We start from the raw sequence: 18865 nt of genomic DNA on the forward strand, positions 1-18865 counted from the left end.
GACCCTTACCGGGCTCAGCAGAGACCCTGCCCACCTCCACCGTGCCCTCTGCATCCTGCTCAACCCTGCACACTGTGAAACCAAAGTTTCAAGTTTCAGGGTCATGGGACAACACGGGGAGTCCTGGAGAACGTGAACGTTCAGACCCAAGCAGTTCACTGAAGGAATAAAACAGCCCCCTCAAGTCTGCGGAGGGTTGGAGACATCAGAGAAACACAGAGGGGGCCTTTACCTTGAGGATGTACTTAATGCCGCCGTAAATTAACTCCACATCTACGGTGTTCAGCAGAGAATCTGCTGGAAGAACCTGGCCTCTGGAAGATAAGACAGGCCGACAGTCGGTCATGGGAAAGGCTGAGAACTCTGTGGCCAACATCTCGATTTTACAAAATCACTTCAGCTCTCTGCCTCTCCTAAGTGCCAACGAAACCCAACGGTGCCAAAAAAGCTGTATCTGATTAAAAGGCAAAGAACACGGATAACCCCAATGGAACTGGACATTTCTTAGAACTTAAGGAAATGGCAGTGGTTGAAGGATGGGAAATTTTTAAAACACTTTCCAGGAAGCAAAATCCATAATGGCTTTTTCTTGGAAAAATTCCTTTATAAACGAGATTCTTGTCACCCAGCTACAGACGAAACCTGCAGGTGGACTTTGAGCCTATTAACATTTAGAAGCACCATGAACTTTTATTCTTCCATTTCTTGTTGGTAGTTTCATTTGCTTATTCCAGTGGTTCTCAACCAGGGGTGATTTTGCCACATCCCCACCCCCATCCTCACCCCAGAGATATGTGGCAGGGTTTGGAGACATTTTCGGTTGTCAAAACTTGAGGCGGTGCTACTGACATTAGTGGGTAGAGACCAGAGATGCTGCTAATTGTCCTACAATGCACAGGACAGCCCCCCACCAAAAAGAATGATCCCACTCCAAAACTAGAGAGGCTGAGAAACCCTGGCTGATCCTAAAAGGGGTCACCTTCTGATTCGGGTTTAGGGTCTAGGTGTCGAGGTGACCTTTTGCCCACTTTGCTTATCAAATCCACCTCCTTTGACTCTGAACTCCTGAGTCATCCTATGACATAACTTACACGAGTCAGCAAGAATCTGCACATGACTGGGCTGTGTTGACAGCTGCTCCAGGGCATTTCACAGAGGCGAGCACACAAGAAGGGCCTACCAGCTGCCCGGTGACTGATCCATTTCTAGATAGGAATCTCCCACATGCCCTACCTTTCAAGTGAGTGGAGGAAATCTGTCATGCAGGTTCTGAACATCGCATCCGCCACGTTCAAGGCTCCACACACCACCCCAAGCATGATGTCCGGCTTCTCAGCCTAGGAAAGGCGCAGTGCTTCTGTAGCCATGGCAACCGCATCCATGGGGGTAGCCAGGGGCCTCCACGACCCAGAGGTGCAATGCAGGCAGCTTCTTACCTGCACTTTCTCAGCAATGAGGTGGTCCAACCACCCAGTGTCGATGTCGTTGTTCTGGAAGCTCTCGGTCTCCAGGAGGTTGACGAGATATTCCACGGTCGTCCTGAAGTCACCCCGGATGGACAATTCTTTCAGAGCCACCACCATGTTCCTTGAGGGGAAAGGCACATGAATTGTTTTCCAGATTGGCATCTGTGCCAACGGACTTCCCAAGACGGCTCTACAGCAGCTTGATTCTTAGAGCTAGAACAGTGCAGTGGTTAAGAGAGGACGGAGTCAGGTGGCCAGGGTCCATCTCGGCTCCTCCCCTGACTGGCCGTGTCATCCTGGGCAAGTGGCTGAACTGCTCAGTTTCTTCATCTGGAAAATAGGGAGATAGCCCCAACTTCATGTGGGTGTTTGAGGATTTAAATGAGACGATGCGTGTAAAGCACACGGTAACTGATCAGCAGATGTTAGCTGCCATCAATGTGATTAACTACCAGTACTATCATAATTATTAACCACTGCCAGTCATCCTGCCTCTCTCTCCCACTTAACTGATTCAAATTTCCCGGTGTCCGCAGAGAGGGTGCTGCTCTCTTCCCGTCCACAGAGGGGAATGGGTGCACCTACGGAGTGAAAAATCCCAAAGACATTGTGGACATTTCATTTTAAAATGTCACCCACTCAGGGGCATGACAATTTCCAACCCACAAATGCTTGGCTGATAAACTACCATTTCCCAGCGGGGCCTCCTCCCAACTATCACCTCTGACCTCAAAGAGCTGAAACTTCCACTACCTGGGAAACTAGAGTGAGAATATTTTGTGGGGAGAAATGCTTTAAAGAATTGGCAGGGCATCAGAAGCTTCTCTTCCTGGGAGGAAACACTTACACTTGTTACAGCATTCCTAGGTAGAATTAGCAAGTGTGGGAAGAAGCAAAAACTGACATTACTTTGGAAGTGAGAAAACAGAGCTGCAGGGAGGTCAAACGGAATAAGCAAAAATAAGCCACGGAAAGTCTGTTATGGGGCCAGCACCTGGAGCTAAGGGCTAAGCCACTGGACCCAAGGGTGATCGAGGGGTCCCAGTCTGCTCAGGACTTTCCCAGTGTTTGCACTAAAAGGTCCGGTGTCTTGAGAAACCACTCAGTTCTGGGAAAACCAGGAGAGCTGGTCACCCTTCTGGACTCTGACCGATAGCAGTAAGAAAAGCTGGCATCTTTCCCACTGAATGGTCATTTACAGCATGGGACACGCCACAGGGCATTCTACGGAGTAGGCTGAGCTGACCTCCTCCCCACCTCCTCCTATTAACCCTTATTTGCTGCTATCTCCATAACCTTGAAGGATCTCAGTTTTTCACCGAGCATGATTAAAATTAATTATTCTAAGCTGGCAAACAAAGCCCAATCATCAAAACCACCAAACCCCATTTAATTCATGGTTTAGTAAGCATCCCCAGCCAGATTTTAATGCTTTTTAAACAAAATATCCACAATGTCTTCGGGATTTTTCACTCTAAAGGGCATTCATCTACCCAAATGAGAATGTTTAACTTAAAAGGGAACTGGGTGTTTCACTTTTTTGAGCCCATGTTAAGGCAGGAGAAATGTAAGATGTGTATTTAAGAACTGGAGGGGTGTCCCTTTTTCAATGTGGGTTTCTCAGCTGTGCAGAAAATGTGGGAGGCATGAGCTTGGCTAAACTGGGGAGATGGGGCTCCTCTGCAGGCCTCAGAGGCGTGAGCAGTTCCTAGAAGGAAACATTCCTAAGAAATTAGTCATAGGCATAATATGAAGCCCTAAAAAGGACTGGGAACTAACTACAAGATCTAAATTTAAAGGTTTGTTTGTTTTTTTTTTTTAAGTTACAGTACTCACTTTTTACACTTCTATCACCTGGAACATTCTTTGGATCTCCTAATTAGACTTCTAATAAGTTGAAGACCAAGCAACCCTGAGTGAGCAGCTCGTTTTACTCTGTGGATCTCAAATATGGGAAAAGGGCATCTTTGGAATGCAGGCACAGGGTACTTAAAATAGGGCCTGCCCAGTGAGTCACCTCCCTTGATCGCCTAAGCCTCTACTGCACCTAAAGCCACAGGCTAGCTTTTAGTGTTTCCCAAGCAGGAAGGAAGGACAGGAGATACTGACGAAATGGCCTCCTCCCGGTTCTCGCCCCAGGAGAAGCAGTGCCCAAACTGGGAATCGGCAAACTCGTGCAAGCCGCCGGCAGCTGCCACGCTGAAGTAACCCCACACATTCTTGCTGCTGCGGAAATTCAGTTCCTGGACTGTGCCGGAGCTCGGCTTAAAACCCTGTAGCCCGGACAGAACAAAGTGGAAGAAATCATTATTCCCGATTTTCAACCGGGTACCTCCTCCCGAGCTCATGTTTGGGGTCTGCCCCAAGTGGGGAGATCCGAGGGAGCCTGAGCACAGGGGACCCAATGACTTGCCTCGTCTGGGTTTTCACTGGTGATTCTGGCAGCAATGACATGGCCTCGGGCGAGGGGAGGGTTCAAAGGGGTTTCGAAAGAGATGGGTGTCACCCCCCACGGGGACTCTCCGTACAGAAGCCGGATATCCTTCAGCCGGTACAGGGGCACGCCCATGGCGATCTACAATCGAGAAACCCACTCAGAGACCGTCAGTCCCACTGGGACCCTGGCCCCAAAATGCCAAACGTGGCTCTACATGCGATGCAGGAATGAGTTTGGTAAAGTACTTCAGATCTACTGAGCACCAACTTTATAGGCAATACTGGGCTATACCCCGGAAGGAAAGGTGAAGGAAGAAAAAGCCAAAAGGCATGACTCTGCCCCCAGGAGCTCAAGACGCAGCTGGGAAAACAAGCAACATTCACGAAGCAACGTCAAGTCACAAGAAAATATGTGCAGAAGATATAAGCGATAGATAGTGAGTGCTAGCGGATGTGAGAAGTAACTGTTCAGCTGGAGAGCTAAAAAGGGTTTTGTGAAGGACATAGGAAAAACTGGGCTTGAAGAGCAAGTAAAATATAGACAATTAAGGACACCACCTTGGCCAAATGATCAAACTCTAACATCACCCAAAAATGGGACAAATTGACATCGTGTGCCTCCTGATGAGATGCACAGAGAAGGGTTAACACCGCTGGGTAGTATTCTGCCAAAATGTTTACTCTGAATCTCATCGGGAAGAAACAATTGGATGAACCCAAATTGAGGGACATTGTGCCTGGACCCTTCAAAAGTGCCAACGTCGAGAATGAAAAACTACCAAGACTGGGGAATGTTCTGGGCTAAAGTGACTAAAGAGACATGACAATGAAATGCAATGTGTGCCCTTGATTGGATCGTGGACTTAAAAAGCAGCTGTATTGGGACAACTGGAGAAATGCTGATGTGGAAGACATATTAGGAAAATATGGGAAATCAAGGCTCTATTTCTTGAGTGTGGTAATTATATTGTGGTAATGGAGCAAAACGGCCTGGTTCTTGGGAGATACTTATAATAAAGTAGTTAAGGATTAAATTCATGAAGGTTGGTCAATCCATCTCTCAAAAGATTCAGCCAAAAAGAAAGTAAGACACATATACAAACACAAATAGAGACAGAGAGAGCAAAAATGTGGCAAAATGCTGACAATTGGTGAATCTAGGTACAGGGTATATGGGTGTGCACTGTATTATCTTGCAACTTTTCTGAAATTTTTCAAACTAAAATATATGGATAGAGAAAAAGAAAAACAAAAAAATTCTGGTGAAGGAAGGAAAGAAGGGAGGAAGAAAGGAAGGAAGGAAAGAAAACAATTATTTTAAAAAACTGTAAGAATTCCCAATAATACCTAAGTTCATAAGTAAGAGTCATGAATACTCAACAGGAAAGATAATGCCCCCAAGGGGGTGGGGGTGATAAAATGTCTTACACTCTTTATGTATAAAGCACAGATACACATACAGCACCTAAACAGATATATATATATATATATATATATATATATATATATATATATATCCATGATTTTAAAATTTCATGGGTGAGAGGTTAGGAAAAAAAATGTATTAAAAGGCTCCCTAATTAAACTCCCCAATCAAAAGACACAGACCGGCAGAATGGATTTAAACATATGATCCATCTATATGCTATTTACAAGAGACTTATCTTAGACCCAAAGATACAAACCGGTTGAAAGTGAAAGGATAGAAAAAGATAGTCCACATAAGCAGTAACCAAAAGAAAGCTGGGGTAGCTCTACTAATATAGACAAAATAGACGTTAAAGGCAAAAATGTTATAGGAGATAAAGAAGGACACTATATATTAATAAAAGGGACAATTCACCAAGAAGAAATAACAATCATAAATATCTATGCTCCTAATCAAGGTGCCCCAAAGTACATGAAGCAAACACTGGCAAACCTGGAGGGAGTAAGAACGACTCTACCAAAATACTGGGAGACTTCAACACACCAGCCTCTCCAATAGACAGAATATCTAAACAGAGGATCAATAAAGAAACCAGGAACCTAAATAATATGATAGATGAACTAGATCTAACAGACATATATAAACGTTGCACCCCAAAACAGCAGGATATACATTCTTCTCAAGTGCTCAAGGAACATTCTCCAGAATAGACCATATGCTGGGGCACAAAGCAGGTCTTAATAAATTTTAAAAGATTAAAATTACAACAAAGTACTTTCTCTGATCATAATGGAATGACGATGGAAATAAATAACAAATAGAGAACCAGAAAATACAAAAATATATAGAGGTTAAACAACATGCTGTTAAACAATCCATGGGTCAAAGAAGAAATTGCAAGAGAGTTCAGATGAATGAAAACGAGAACACAACATATCAAAAATTACAGGATGCAGCAAAGGCAGTGCTGAGAGGGAAATTTATAGCTCTAAACGCCTACATTAAAAAGTAAGAAAGAGCTAAAATCAAGGACCTAACTGAATAACTGGAGAAACTGGAGAAAGAACAGCAAACTAATTCCAAAGCAAGCAGAAGGAAAGAAATAACAAAGATTACAGAAGAAATTAATGAAATGGGAATTGGTAAAACCAAAAGTTGGTTCTTTGAGAAGATCAATAAAATCAACAAACTCTTAGCTAGACTGACAAAGACAAAAAGAAAGAAGCTGTAAATAAATAAAATCAGAAATAAGAGGGGGGCATTACCACAGACCCTGAAGAAATAAAAAAGATCATAAGTGGTTACTATGAACAGTTGTATGTCAACAAGCTAGACAACTTAGATGAAATGGACAACTTCCTAGAAACACATGAACAACCTACACTGACTTGAGAAGAAATGGAAGACCTCAACAAACCAATCACGAGTAAAGAGAATGAATCATCAAAAATGTCCCAACAAGGAAAGCCCAGGACTGGACGGCTTCACAGGCAAGTTTTACCAAGCATTCCAAGAATTAATAAGTAATCAATCCTGCTCAAACTCTTCCAGAAAAATTAAGAGTGAACACTACCTAACTCAGTCTATGAAACCAACATCACCCTAATACCAAAGCCTCATGAAGATACCACAAGAAAGGAAAACTGAAGACAAATTTCTCTAATAAATAGAGATACAAAAATCCTCAACAAAATACTTATAAATAGAATCCAACGGCATATTAAAAAACTATACACCACGATCAAATGGGTTTTATTCCAGGTATGCAAGGGTAGTTCAACACAAGAAAATCAATTAATGTAATACACTACTTCAACAAATTAAAAGGGAAAAAATGCATGATCATCTCGATTGGCACAGAAAAGGCATTTGAAAATTCAGCATCCTTTCATGATAAAAACACTTCAAAAGGTAGGAATCAAAGGAAACTTCCTCAACATGATAAAGGGCATATATGAAAAACCCACAGCTAACGTCATACTCCATGGTGAGAGACTGAAAGCCTTCCCTCTAAGATCAGGAACAAGACAAGGATTCCCACTGTCACCACTGCTATTCAACATTGTGCTAGAATTCCCATTTAGAGCCAAGTAGGCAAGAAAAAAAAACATAAAAAGCATACAAATTGGAAAGGAAGATGCAAAACTGTCACTATATGCAGATGACATGATCCTAAGTTTAGAAAATCCATTAAAAAAATGACAGCAAACTCACTTGAGCTAATAAATGAGTTCAGCAAAGTGGCAGGATTCAGGATTAACAAGCAAAAATCAATGGTGTTTCTACACACTAGTAATGAGCTAGCTGAGGGGGTAATCAAGAAAAAAATTCCATTTATAATGGCACCTAAAGGAATCAAATATCTAAGAATAAATCTAACCAAGGATGTAAAGATCTTATACACAGAAAACTACAAAACACTGCTAAAAGAAATCAAAGAAGACCTGAATAAATAGAAAGATATTCTTTGTTCATGGATTAGAAGGCTAAATGTTGTCAAAATGTCAATTCTACCCAAAGTGATCTACAGATTCAATGCAATGCCAATCAAAATTCCAACAGATTTCTTTTCAAAAATGGAAAAGCTAATTATCAATTTTATCTGGAAGGATAAGGGGCCTCCAATAGCCAAAAGCATCTTGAAAAAGAAGAAGGAAGTGGGAGGACTCATGCTTTCTGACTTAAAAGAATATTATAAAGCCACAGTGGTCTAAAAAGCATAGTACTGACAGAAAGATGACATTGATTAATGAAATCGAATTGCAAGTTCAGAAATAGACCCTGGGATCTATGGTCAACTGATTCTTGATAAGGCTCCCAAGTCCACTCAACCAGGATGGAACAGTCTCTTCAATAAATGATATTGGGAGAACTGGATATCCATAACCAAAAGAGGTAAAGAGGACCCCTCTCTCACACCCTATTCAAAAACTAACTCAAAATGGATCAAAGACCTAAATATAAGAACCAGTACCATAAAACTCCCTGAAAAAAATGTAGGGAACATCTTCAAGATCTAGTGATAGGCAATAGCTTCTCAGACCTTACACCCAAAGCACAAGCAAAGAGAGAAAAAAATAGATAAATGGGAACTCCTGAAAATCTAACACTTCAGTGCTTCAAAGGACTTTGTTAAAAGGGTGAAAAGGCAACTGACTCAATGGGTAAAAATATTTGGAAACCACATATCTTATAAGGGTTTGATATCCAGTATATATAAAGAAATCCTAAAGCGCAACAATAAAGACAACCCAATTTAAAAATGGGCAAAAGACATGAATAGACATTTTTTCAAAGAGGAAATATAGATGGCTAAAAAGCACATGAAAAGATGCTCAGCTTCACTAGCTATTAAGGAAATGCAAATCAAAATCACAATGAGATATCGTCTCATACTAGTCTACTAGAATGGCTGATATTAAACAAACAGGAAACTACAAGTGGTGGAAAGGATGTGAACAAATCGGAACACTCATTCACTGCTAGTGGGAATGTAAAATGGTACATTATGGTACATTATGCAGCAAGGTTTGGCGGTTCCTCAGGAAGCTAAGTATAGAACTGCCTTATGACCTGGCAATCCCACTACTCAGGATGTACCGAGAAGATACATAGCCGTATTATTCACAATTGTCAAAAGATGGAAACAATCCAAGTGTCCATCGACAGATGAATAGATAAACAAAATATGGTATACACATATGATGAATATTATTCAGCTGTAAGAAGGAATGAAGTCCTGAGGCATGTGACAACACAGATGAATCCTGAGGATATTATGTCAAGTGAAATAAGTCAGACACCAATGGACAGATATGATATGAACTTATTATAATATGCAAACTCATAGAGTCAGAATCTAGAATATAGGTTACCGAAACATAGAATGAGGCTGAAGAATGGAAAGCGGTAGCTTAATATGTGCAGAATGTTTAACTAGTTTGATCTTAAATGTTTGGAAATGGACAGAGATGAGAGTAGCATGTTGTAAGAAAACTTAACAGTGCAGAATGGTGTGTGAATGAGGTGGAAAGGGGAAGTTTAGAGTTATGTATGTTACCAGAAAGAAAGTTGGGGGTTAAAACATGGGAATGTACAACAGAGAATCTTGTGGTGGACAATGTCCGTGATTAGCTGTACAAATATCAAAAGTTTTTTTCATGAACTAGAGCAAATACACAACACTATTACAAGGAGTTAATAATAGAGGGGTATATGGGACAAAATGTAACTATTGCAAACTAAGGACTATAGTTAAGAGTAATATCTTAATACTCTTTCATCAACAGTAACAAATGTACCACACCAATACTAGGGGTCAATAATGGGGGGGATGGGGAAATAAGGAGTATGGGAGGATTTGAGTTTTCTTCTTTATTTCTTTTCTGGAATAATGAAAATGTCCTCAATTTGATCAAGGGGGTATAAGCACAACTATGTGATGATACTGTGAGCCAAGGATTCTATACTTCAGATGGTTTCTGTGGTGTATGAATATATCTCAATAAGATTGCATTAAAAGGCTGCTTAGGGGGTATGGAAATGAAAAAAAAAGGTTGAGAAGCACCGCTCTGGATCTGCAAATAAGTCTGGTGGTGGGAAGGAGGGAGTGTCCACAAATGCTCTGGATTTTCCAAAGAGAAATCCACAGCTTTTGCCAGTTTCTCAAAAGACTTTATGGCCAAAGGTGACAAACCGCTTAGCGGAAGTTTCTTGGCTTGAGCGGCTCTCGGGGCCTTTCATGCATCAAAACAGTCATTCCCCAGGGCCACCCAGCCAAGACATGGGCAGGAAGGTCTTAGTCCGATCAGGACAAGGCCCCCCAACCCAGGGTGGAGGAAGCTGCAGGGCTGAGCCCATTTCCTTGCCTGTAGCTGGGCAGCTGGCAGGTTGACGTCGGCGATCATTTCTGTGCAGGGATGCTCCACCTGCAAGCGGGGATTCAGCTCCAAGAAGTGGAAGCTGCCGTCCTGGCTGTAGAGGTATTCCACAGTCCCTGCGCTCACGTACCCCACGGTCTTGGCCAGGCGGACAGCACACTGCACAGAAAACAGAGACAGAAGGCCTTGCAAGAAGTGTCCAGTGGTTTTCATGGGTAATTGCAAGTGGTGGCTTAGAAATTCCCTCACCCAATGCTTACGTGTAAGATTTAGTTAGGGGCCTCTTAGCTCGGGTATTCCAGTAAACCCATGCAATGCTGCAATCATCTCTAGTATGCGCCCACGGACTCTTCTTCTTTAATTTTTTTTTTTAAATGCCATTTATTTACGGAAGAAACGGAGTTCTTCATTCTGTGGTGGAATTTCTCACAATCCAAATTTGGGGGACACATGATAAGCAATATGTTCCACTATCAAACTGCAATGCAGTAGCCTTCACTCTTGAAGACAATTGTATAGCAATGCAGCTTACAAGGGGTGGCAGTGTGATTGTGAAAACCTTGTGGATCACACTCCCTTTATTCAGTGTATGGACGGATGAGTAGAAAATGGAGACAAAAACTAAATGAAAAATGGGGGTGGGTGTGTGATTTGGGTGTTTTTTTTTCTTTTTTTTTATTCTTACTTTCACTTTTTCTGGTACAAGGAAAATGTTCAAAAAATAGATTGAGGTGATGAATGCACAACTATTTGATGGTACTGTGAACAACTGATTGTACACTTTGGATGACTGTAATATATGTGAATATATCTCAATAAAATTGAATAAAAAAATAGATTGGGGTGATGAACACACAACTATATGATGATACTGTGAATAGTTGATTGTATACCATGGACGATTGTATGGTAGGTGAATATATCTCAATAAAACTGAATTTAATTTAAAAAAATGCTATTTAAAAAAAGCCAAGTTATAATGAGGTGGTAGATAAGGGGTATGGGAGGATTGGGGTTTTCTCTTTCTTATTATTTCTTTTCTGAAATAATGAAAACATTCTAAAATTGATCATGGTGATCTATGCACAACTACATGATACTGTGAGCCACTGATTATACACTTCAGATGGTTTATATGCTGTGTGAACATATCTCAATAAAATTGCATTGAAGAAAAAAGAGAAAAATCTCATGATATCTGGCTGTCTTTCCATGAATATCTTTAAGACTGATAAGTTAAATCAGGTGTTGTCAGCTTGATCCATCCAATATAAAATTTTCCATCAAAACTGTACCTAATCCTTTCAGCAGTCATTGATCATTGCCTAGAATAGACTCATCATTTCATTCAGTATTCTAAAAGGGCAATTTTTTAATTCCACTATTCCTTATGCATGTATTAGCTGGCAATCCATAAAGAAGAAGTTTCCCTTATCAACTAGTTGGAGGCCCTAAATTACATTTAGCACAAGGCAGGCATGATAGCTGTAAAGCCCCACCGTGCTATTCTAGAAAGGCATCAATCTCCTACAAGTGTGATCCCTCAGAAGGCTCTAGGCAGTGGCAGTGTGGCAAGGGGAATCCACCCGGATTGAAGCAGGATTCGGTTTCAGAGGCTAGTAGGCTGGCTTAGTCCCAGTGTCAGCACTGTCTAGCTGGCTGGCAATCTCTGGGGTTCCTTGGCTTTTCCTTAACATGGCAACGTCCTTCTTTCTCCTCCAGGTTCCCTTGACTTTCACCTTCTGACTGCTCCCCACGGCTTCTCTTCCTGGCCTCTTCTTGAACCCTCACCCATCTTACTCTGACTTGCAGAAAGTTCTTGCTGATGCTAAGCTGGAATTGCTTTCCCCACGGCTGCCCTCCTACCCCCCAGCTCTGGGAAGCCCACCTGCTCCATGAACTCAAACACAACCGGGGTGGCGATGGTGGCCGGCGCCTCCTCGATGATCTTCTGGTGCCGCCGCTGGATGGAGCAATCGCGCCCAAACAGGGACACGGCGTTCCCATACTGGTCGGCGAGGATCTGGACCTCCAGGTGACGAGCGTGCTGGGCCAGCTTCATGAGGAAGACGGGGGAGCCCGGGATCTCACTCTGCACCTGGGAGGAAAGCAGAAGCACTTACTCATCTCTGGAAAACCAGGGCTGGGGCAGGAAATTCACTGAAGAGAGTTGAAACAAGGGCAATGATACAGCTATGGGACGCGTTCATGATTTTCCTTATCATTTGCCTTTAAAAAAAAAAAAATACACTATGCTCCACAAAGTGCTCAACAAACAGAGTCAAGAGGTCACTCTGGTGGGCACTCTTCGCACCATACAGATAACCCTTTTTAGGTTTTAATGTTTTGGAATAGCTAGAAGTAAATACCTGAAACTATCAAACTACAACCCTTGACTCTTGAAGACGACTGTATAACAATGTAGCTTAGAAGGGGTGACAGTGTGATTGTGAAAACCTTGTGGATCACACTCCCTTTATCTAGTATATGGATGGATGAGTAGAAAAATGGGGACAAAAACTAAATGAAAAATACGGTGGGATGGGAGGTGATTTGGGTGTTGTTTTTTTTTTTACTTTTATTTTTTATTCTTATTTTTACTTTTTCTGGTATAAGGAAAATGTTCAAAATAGATTGGGGTGATGAATGCACAACTATATGATGGTACTGTGAACAGCTGATTGTACACCGCAGATGATTGTATGCTATGTGAATATATCTCGATAAAACTGAATTAAAAAAAAAAATACACTGTGCTCCACCTATTTTTATCCCTCTTTCTATTCCCCTGAACCCTTGGCAAGCAACCACTGAACTGTTTACTATCTTTACAGTTCTGCCTTTTCCAGAATATCATATCGTTGGAATCATACAGACTGGCTTCTTCCACTTAGCAATATGCATTTAAGATTCCTCTGCATCTTTTTGTGACCAGAAAGTTCATTTCCTTTTATGGCAGAATAATATGCCACTGCATACATGTACCACAGTTTGTTTATCCATTCACCTAAGGAAAGGTATCAGAGTTGCTTCCAATATTGGGCAATTATGAATAAGCTGACATAAATATTCATGTGCACATTTTTATGTGGACAGGAGTCTCGAGCTCATTTGTGTGAATACCTGGGAGTGCAACTGCCGGCTCGTATGGTAAGTCTATGTTTAACTTTGTAAAAAACTAACTGACAAAGCATCTTCCAAAATGGCTTTACCATTTTGCATTCCCCCCAGCAATGAATAGGACTCCTTTCTGTTCCACATCCTAGCCAGAATTTGGTATTTTCAGTCTTTTGTGTGTTTTTTTAATATTTTGGCCATTGTAATAAGCATACTGTAACATATCACGTTGTTTCAAGCAATTTCCTAATGACATGATGTTAAGCATTTTTAATATTATTTGCCATCTGTTTATTTTCTTTAAGCAGGTGTCTAGTCAAGTCTTTTGGCCATTTTTTTTCTTTTTACTGCTTATTTTCCTTCAATGAGAGTCTTTCATTTTGAAAAGACATGTTTTTCTTCAGCAACAAAGGTGGTACAGAGTCCTCTACTTCCTCAACAAATTTTATAATGAAAAGAACACAAACCATTAAGGCGGCCAAATGATAAGATGCTGCATTTCTTCTAAGATAATTTAAAATACATTAAATTTTCCTAAGGCGGATTTTGTTGGAATGAGGTGTGCTGATTGGATAACTGATGCACCACTGAGGGAGAATGGTGTTTTCAAGGAGCTATGTTTGCTTAGGGGACAGAGTTGAAACTGGCTGATGAGGCCAATGAGGTTAAGCAGCAAAGACAGCTCTCATACATAAGAACAGCCGCTGAAGTGGTGACGACACCAATTTACACCATTAAGAGACATCCTCACAACTGTTCCACTGAAGTACTACGGTTTTTAGATACCACTGAGAAAAACACAGATGCACCTTAACATTTTTTGAGAAAATACAAATAAGTGCCGATTAATGGCCAAAAAGGAAAGCTCCGTAGCCATTTGAACAGCCGTGCAGTTCAGGAATACATCCCTTTGTAATCGCACATACACATGTGTCATCTCCTGCACACGCACACCACGGTTAAAGAACAAAAGAGCCAATGAGTGTTCACCAGTCAAGAACACACCCTCTGATTCACGTGTAATTGAGTTAAGCGACGTCAATCCCTCATTCCAAAGGGCTCCATGGAGACTGTCCCCTGGTCAGAGGGGAATCAGAGGAAGGACAGCATTTGCCGACATCGTCATCGGAGCAAACCCAACCCCAGCAGGAGAGAACTTTAAACAAGGCCACCTCTGCAAGTGGAAACCACCACAATGACAGGGACTAGGCAGTAGTCACATTCCCCAGTGGAAGGAGATTAACCTTCGCTGCCACTAAAGAGAGGCTCTTGAGGCCTGGTCACTTTTATTATCAAAACAACATCAATAGCTCTTCACCGCATCCACTGCAAGAATGAAAACCATCTCAGCAACTGGACCTTAGACATTCCAGGAAATGTTAATGTGATGCTGAAGGGCCCCAGGGGAACCCTGGGGAACCCTGCAGAGGGACGTCAATCTCATCAGTGAGGAACTCAGTCTCCTTGGGAAGAAAAAGAAGAGGCTTCGGGTTGATACATGGTGGAGAGACAGAAAGGAGCAGGCTACAGTTGGCACTCACGGTGATCACGTACAGAACGTGATCAAGGGTTTTACATCGGGCTTCCATTAGAAGACAAAGTCAGTGTCTGCTCACTTCCCCACTAACTCATTGTTCAGGAAAGTGGATCTCTTGTGGAAATCTTGGGTGAAATTTCTTGGGTAAAACTATATCCACGGAGTTTGGATGAAGCCGAGCATTGCTTGTTCAGTATCTTAAGCCCAGAAAGATGAGTTATAACTTGAATGAAATGACATTGAACTTGTATCAAATTCAGCTGCTTGGATTCAGCAAGCCATCATAGTTAAAAACAAGGACATCAGAAAATCTGGGGATGGCATCTAACGGCTCTGAAAAAGGAACATTCAGCAGGCTGATGAGTAAGATCTAAGTGTCGTCCAGCTATAGAAACAAGATGCCAGACCTGTTTGTAATATTTTCAAGATGCAATAAAATTCACCTGTTCATTTGAGACTTTTTATTTTAAAAAACCACAACACCTACACTTTAAATCAAAATGACTAGAAAGAGTTCAACCCTGCTCTTTATAAGTGGACTTGAGATTTAAGGTAAGGCTTGGGAGCTGTAGAAGTGGAATCACCTCTAAAATGGCCTTTCATATGTTAAAGAGAAAAAGCTCCGTGACTACTACACAGGAATCCTGCTTTGCTACATTCTATTCACAATCCCAAACAGAAATTATATTTCAATCCAAGATCAGGGTCCATCCCATTATTCCAGCTTCTCCTTTGTCAGGAAGATTTATCCTGCTACAAAGACTCCATACAGCACCATTTTAAAGTCCTGTATGCAAGGAACTCTCATTTTCTTGGGTATTGGCAGTGCTAGGACTTGCTAAATTGTTAGGAAATGTCGAAGGGCTTTCCATTAAAAGTGCTTCAATGATGACAGAACCCCAGGAGCTATCCAGAACTGGATGTGGCCATATCTTGTCCCTGTGGCAATAACTCCACTATGTGGAAAAAATGTGCAGCAAAGACCACAATAGAAGCAAATTCAGTTGGAAATTTTCAGCTCCAGGGCTCTGAAACTGAGAAGTCTTTCAGCTCCAGGGCTCTGAACCTGAGAAGTCTGTCATTCCCCCATCGTGGAGAGGTACAAGTCTTCAGGAGAGAAGCATACTGATCCCAGGGAGCTACTATGGACATCACTGTCATCCCGGGGGAGGCTGAACTGTGTGTGAAGTGACCTCACCCTTCAACAGCAAAGGGGTCGCACATAATCATAGTGGTATCATAAGAAGACATGAAAAGCAAGGCAGAGTTAGAGGGGGTGTCACAAGAGGCAACACGATTTTGGTGACCCTCCAGCTTCCAGATTAATGTGTAGGACCCCATGCTACACAGAAAGACAGACCTCTCTCCAGCTGCAGAGCACAGCATGCCGCAGCCCAGCATCTGGTGAGCTAGAGCAGCAGTAAATCCACTACAGGTGGCCCAAGAACACGTGAATTTGTTTACCAAGTTTATATTCAGGTCTCAGGTGCAAAGAGTCTTGTCCCGCAACACAGAGAACAAAATCAAACTGCCACGGGGTGTGAAAGCTCAGATCTCTCACAGTGCCTTGGTGACTGGAAATATTCAAAAGTAGAAAGCCTGTCTCCCTCCCAAATCTTGATCTGCCCATCATTGAGTCCCGTGGAAAAGAGATGCCTAGTGCTTGGCGTGCCCAGAGTTTCCTGCTGGGTGAAGGCCACTGGGTGAAGGCCGATCCCCAGGCAATCTAACTGCAGCCCAGGGTCTTCACCTTTGGGTTGCCTCGCTCTTTTGGATCATTTTTGCTGCTCCAGCTTTTGGCTTCAAACCCTTTAGGGATGAACAGCAACTGCAACGGATGATGATCCAGTGTCCTTGACACCAAGCAAACCAGGAACATCTGGGGAGAAGGCGAAACTCCAGGTTTCAGTTCTTGACTTCCAATCAAACTGGTGGGTTTGAGTTCAGCCAGCAGAAGTGGCCCCACTATGGCCTCCACAGAGAACACGCACGGCTCTCGCACTGCCCACCACCACCCCAGGCCCAGCCGGGCCCACCTTGCCATTTTTAAATTGGATTGTTTCTTGTTGAGTTTTAAGACTTCTTTACATATGTAGTATAAAAGTCCTTTGTCAGATACAGGTTTTGCAATTATTTTCTCCCAGTCTGTGGCTTGTCTTTTTTTTTTTTTTTAATTAGAGCAGTAGTAGGTTTATATAAAAATCACGCAGAAAGTAGAGTTCCCATGTATTGATCATTCCCTTTTTTGTTTTTTTTAGCAGCTCAAAGCAACACAAATTTATTATCATTCAGTGCTGTAAGTTCAAAGTCTGACATGTATCTCACTGGTTAAAGTCCAGATGTGTTCCTTTTTGGAGGCTCTAGGGCAACCTCCATGTTCTTGCTCATTCAGTTTGTTGGCCAGGAGAAGAGACACTGTGTGATTTCAATATTTTTTAATTTATTGAGACTTGTTTTGTGACCTACCACATGGTCTATTTGGGAGACTGACCCATGTGCACTAGAGCAGGCTGTGTATTCTGCTGCTATTGAATGAAGTGTTTTACATAAGTCTGTTAGGTCTACTTGGTTTACAGTATCGTTCAGGTCTCATATTTCCTTATTATCTTCTGTCTAGATGTCCTATCCATTATTAAAATTGGTATATTGAAGTCTCCAACTATTAATGTAAGAACTGTCTACTTCTCCCTTAAAATCTGTCAATATTTGCTTCATACATTTTGGGACACTGCTGCTAGGTGCATATATATATTTACATTTGTCATGTCTCCTTGCAGAATTGACCCCTTTATCAGTACAGAGTGACTTTCTTTGTCCCTCACAACAATTTTTTAATTAAAGTCTATTTTTTCCTGATGTTATTGTAGTTCCCCACCTCACTTTTGTTTACTATTTGCATGGTATATTTTTTTCCATTCTTTCACTTTCAACCTTGAGTCTGGATGTAAAGTGAGTCTCTTGTAAACAGCATACAGTTGGGTCATGTTTTTTTATCCAACCTGACAATCTCTGCCTTTTGACTGGAAAGTTTAATCCACTTGTATTTAAAATAACTACTGATAATTCAGGATTTTCTTCTGTCATTTTACTATTTGGTCTTCTAAGTCATATACCTTTTTTATCCCTCAATTCTTCCATTAATGCTTACTTTCATATTTATTTGATTTTTTGTATAGTATCATTTTGAGTACCATCTCATTTCTTTCTGTATATATTTTTCATATATTTTCTTTGTGTTTACCATGGGGCTTAAAGTTTAATATCCTAAATCTTTAACATATGATTTGATACCAACTTAATTTCAACAGCATACATACACACTTCTTATACCCTTCCATTTCTCTACTTTTTTGTTGTACTTGTTACAAATTATATCTTCTCACATGTCCAAAACCATAGATTTATCATTGTTTATGCATTTCCATTTTAGGATCTCTAAAGGTAAAAAGTTGAATTACATACCAAAAATACAATAAAATAATACTGGCATTTATAGTTAATACTAGTCTTTATTTCTTTATGTGCTTTAATTCCCTGTCTAGTGTCTTTTCCTTTCAGTCTGAAGAATTCCCTTTGGCACTGCTTGTAGGGCAGATCTAGTGGTAATGAACTTCCTCAGCCTTTGTTTATCTGGAATGTCTTAATCTCTCCATTTTTAAAAGATAGTCTCTCTGGATATAAAATTCCTGGATGGCAAATGTTTTCTTCCAACACTTTAAATATTTCATCCCATTGCCTTCTTACTCCCACCATGGTTTCTGATGAGAAATTAGAACATAATCTACTTGGGACTCCTTTGTACATAATACATTATTTTCCTCTTGCAGCTTTCAAAACTCTCTCCTTATCCTTGGCATTTGACATTTTGACTACTATGTGGGTATGGTTCTCCTCTTCAAGCTTATCCTGTTTGGGGTTCGTTGGGCTTCCTGAATTTGCATCTTCATGTCTTTTGATAAATTTGGGGAGTTTTCTGCCATTATTCCTTTAACTATTTCTT

At 41.4% G+C, this 18865-nt stretch overlaps 1 protein-coding gene and 1 pseudogene across 5 annotated transcripts in view; both read right to left on the reverse strand.

Annotated features, from left to right (window-relative positions):
- Window positions 1-18865, reverse strand: part of ACACB (acetyl-CoA carboxylase beta) — a 166513-nt gene that overhangs the window by 63844 nt on the left and 83804 nt on the right. For all 5 annotated transcript variants that reach the window (XM_037816975.1, XM_037816972.1, XM_037816974.1 and 2 more), the window contains 7 exons: window positions 12100-12309; window positions 10200-10370; window positions 3880-4041; window positions 3576-3739; window positions 1437-1587; window positions 1234-1337; window positions 233-314 (listed from right to left, as the gene is read on the reverse strand). In XM_037816975.1, the coding sequence (XP_037672903.1) occupies window positions 233-314; window positions 1234-1337; window positions 1437-1587; window positions 3576-3739; window positions 3880-4041; window positions 10200-10370; window positions 12100-12309 (1044 nt within the window). The remainder of the gene's footprint in view (window positions 1-232; window positions 315-1233; window positions 1338-1436; window positions 1588-3575; window positions 3740-3879; window positions 4042-10199; window positions 10371-12099; window positions 12310-18865) is intronic.
- LOC119519383 lies at window positions 12990-17579 on the reverse strand (annotated as a pseudogene).

Source organism: Choloepus didactylus, chromosome 23 (genome assembly GCF_015220235.1).
Source record: "Choloepus didactylus isolate mChoDid1 chromosome 23, mChoDid1.pri, whole genome shotgun sequence".
In the NCBI taxonomy this organism is placed as follows: domain Eukaryota; kingdom Metazoa; phylum Chordata; class Mammalia; order Pilosa; family Megalonychidae; genus Choloepus; species Choloepus didactylus.